Consider the following 2,103-nt stretch of genomic DNA (forward strand, 5'->3'; position numbering starts at 1 on the left):
TGGAATGAAATCGTTTGGAATCGTTACACTTTCACGACTGAAAAATCGATAAATATATTTTTCAACAAACAAACAAAACAGATAAACAAAGCCTTCATTTTTTCCTTCTGTGAATTGTGTATGATTTCAACAAACGGTCAACCTCAGAGCGTGATTCGTTCACAGCTTGGTTGAGACGTTCAATTTCTGCTTTGAGCAAGTCAACACCGTATGTTTTGTTCAATTCTTTGTAAAGTGAATTCTTAGTAGTCAACGCTTCCGTCTGTCGTACCATGTCTTGATTTTCTCATTCTGACTTTCAATGAATACCTTTAAAAAATTCCCAATTTTCACAATTGTAATATAATGTAAGATATTCATGTTTATTTAAGGAAGAAATAATGGAAAATAGTACTTGAAATTTAAAAAGAGCAAGTGAAAATATTTTGTCCCGTTTATATATTAAAAATGAAAATAATAAACGTAACTGAAAAAGAGTATTGAAAATGGCATCGAGCAGATTTTCACAGAATGATAAAAAAAGCAAACATGCTTAAATTATTTGATCAATCGGTGACAACATTTTACTTTCACAAGTAACAACAACATGCAGCAAGTTGTTTAACTGTATGAAAATGATAAGCACACAAAGTAATTAATAATTGATAAACAAAAAATTTTATTCATTGAATTTAAAATGTCGTGTATCATTTTAATAAAAGTGTACCCGTGACTTGATTAAGAAAGGTTTAACCAAAGTTTGTTTTTACAAAGTGTGAAAATCAATAAAGCCCTGTCATCACTAGTTAATTACAAATAAATCAAGCAAACATTTTATCATACTTTCCACAGGTTAAACATTTACATAAACGGTTACCCCATAATCATATTTGTAAAAAGCAAAATATTATAATAAAAAAATGATAATAATTTACTTGTCGATCAGAGATCTCTTTTTGCAACGAAGCAATCGCTATGCGAAGGTCTTTGTTCTCTTTTTCATGCGCCTCGCCGTCGCGTTTCCTCTCTATTGCCAGACATTCATGCTCTTCATTAAACCGCTTTCGCCAAAGATCACGCTCTTGAACCAAACGATTGATCTCGTCCTCAAGCAAAAAACAGATAATCAAAAAAAAATCCCCCAATAAATTAATAAAATCACCACTTTCAATTTACCTGCAATTTCTTCTCCTGAATCACACCAGGTGATGAGTTCAATCTCGTACGGATTAAATTCAACTCACAATCCCGTTCTCGTATCGTCTCTTCGAGAAGATCAATCTGAAAAGAAGTAAACAAGAAAATTGAAAAAAAATTTTTTTTAAAAAGTAAATATAATTTTTTAATTTCTCCATTTTATTTACTTTACGATCTTTGGTGCTCAAACCAACTTCGCTAATTCGATGCTGCTCGTTCAACAAGTTCAATTCTGACAACAGACGATTCTTATCAGCTTGTAATTCAGTAATCTGTTGTGCTTTTTGGTCAATCATTTCATTTTTCGATTCCAATTTGCCACGCAAAGCGTCAATCTAATTCATAATAAAAATAATAAAGAAATAAACAGATAAAAATAAAGAATAATACATCGCTCTGCAACAATGTCGCCTGTTGATCTTTACTAGCGTTGGATTCTTTCATTAATTCCAAGTGTTTTTTAAAATCGCTGGCTGATTCTTCGGCAGTCGAAAGACGTGTATAAAGTGCTTGTATTTCGACAGTTTTCTGCCCAAGTTCGAGTTCAAGTTTGTCTGCCTAATAATAAAATTTTTTTTATCTCAACAAAATCGAAACAATAAACAGAAAAGTCTCATATAAACAAAAAATAACCACACATCTTCCTCATAGTTAACATCAATTCACACAATAATTTTAATATCATCAGTGAAACAGAAGAAAAACACCATTCCACGCTTTTATATCAATCTCACCTTCAATTTCAATTCTTGGTATTCTTTATCAGTGACCATCTTAATCGGTAAATTCCCGCTCGTGGATTTGCACCACCGGAACGCAGTCGTTTCAATTCAGCTTTCGTAGCTGGGCCACTTCCATCTTGCAAGAATCAATTACCGGATTCTTTCTCTGAAATGGCAAATTATAATTTACCAAAATCTCCCCCTC

The 2,103-nt window shown here is 32.3% G+C and overlaps 1 protein-coding gene across 1 annotated transcript; it reads right to left on the bottom strand.

Moving 5' to 3' along the window:
* Nucleotides 1-532: 532 nt before the first annotated feature.
* Nucleotides 533-1,949, bottom strand: Tsp_13246 (conserved hypothetical protein). Its single transcript, XM_003366858.1, has 6 exons — nt 1,911-1,949; nt 1,567-1,734; nt 1,344-1,511; nt 1,156-1,260; nt 915-1,085; nt 533-604 (listed from the first exon to the last, which is right to left on the bottom strand). The coding sequence occupies exons 1-6, from the start codon at nt 1,947-1,949 to the stop codon at nt 533-535; spliced, it is 723 nt and encodes a 240-aa protein (XP_003366906.1).
* Nucleotides 1,950-2,103: the final 154 nt, after the last annotated feature.

Source organism: Trichinella spiralis (genome assembly GCF_000181795.1).
Source record: "Trichinella spiralis strain ISS 195 chromosome Unknown Scfld5267, whole genome shotgun sequence".
NCBI lineage: Eukaryota > Metazoa > Nematoda > Enoplea > Trichinellida > Trichinellidae > Trichinella > Trichinella spiralis.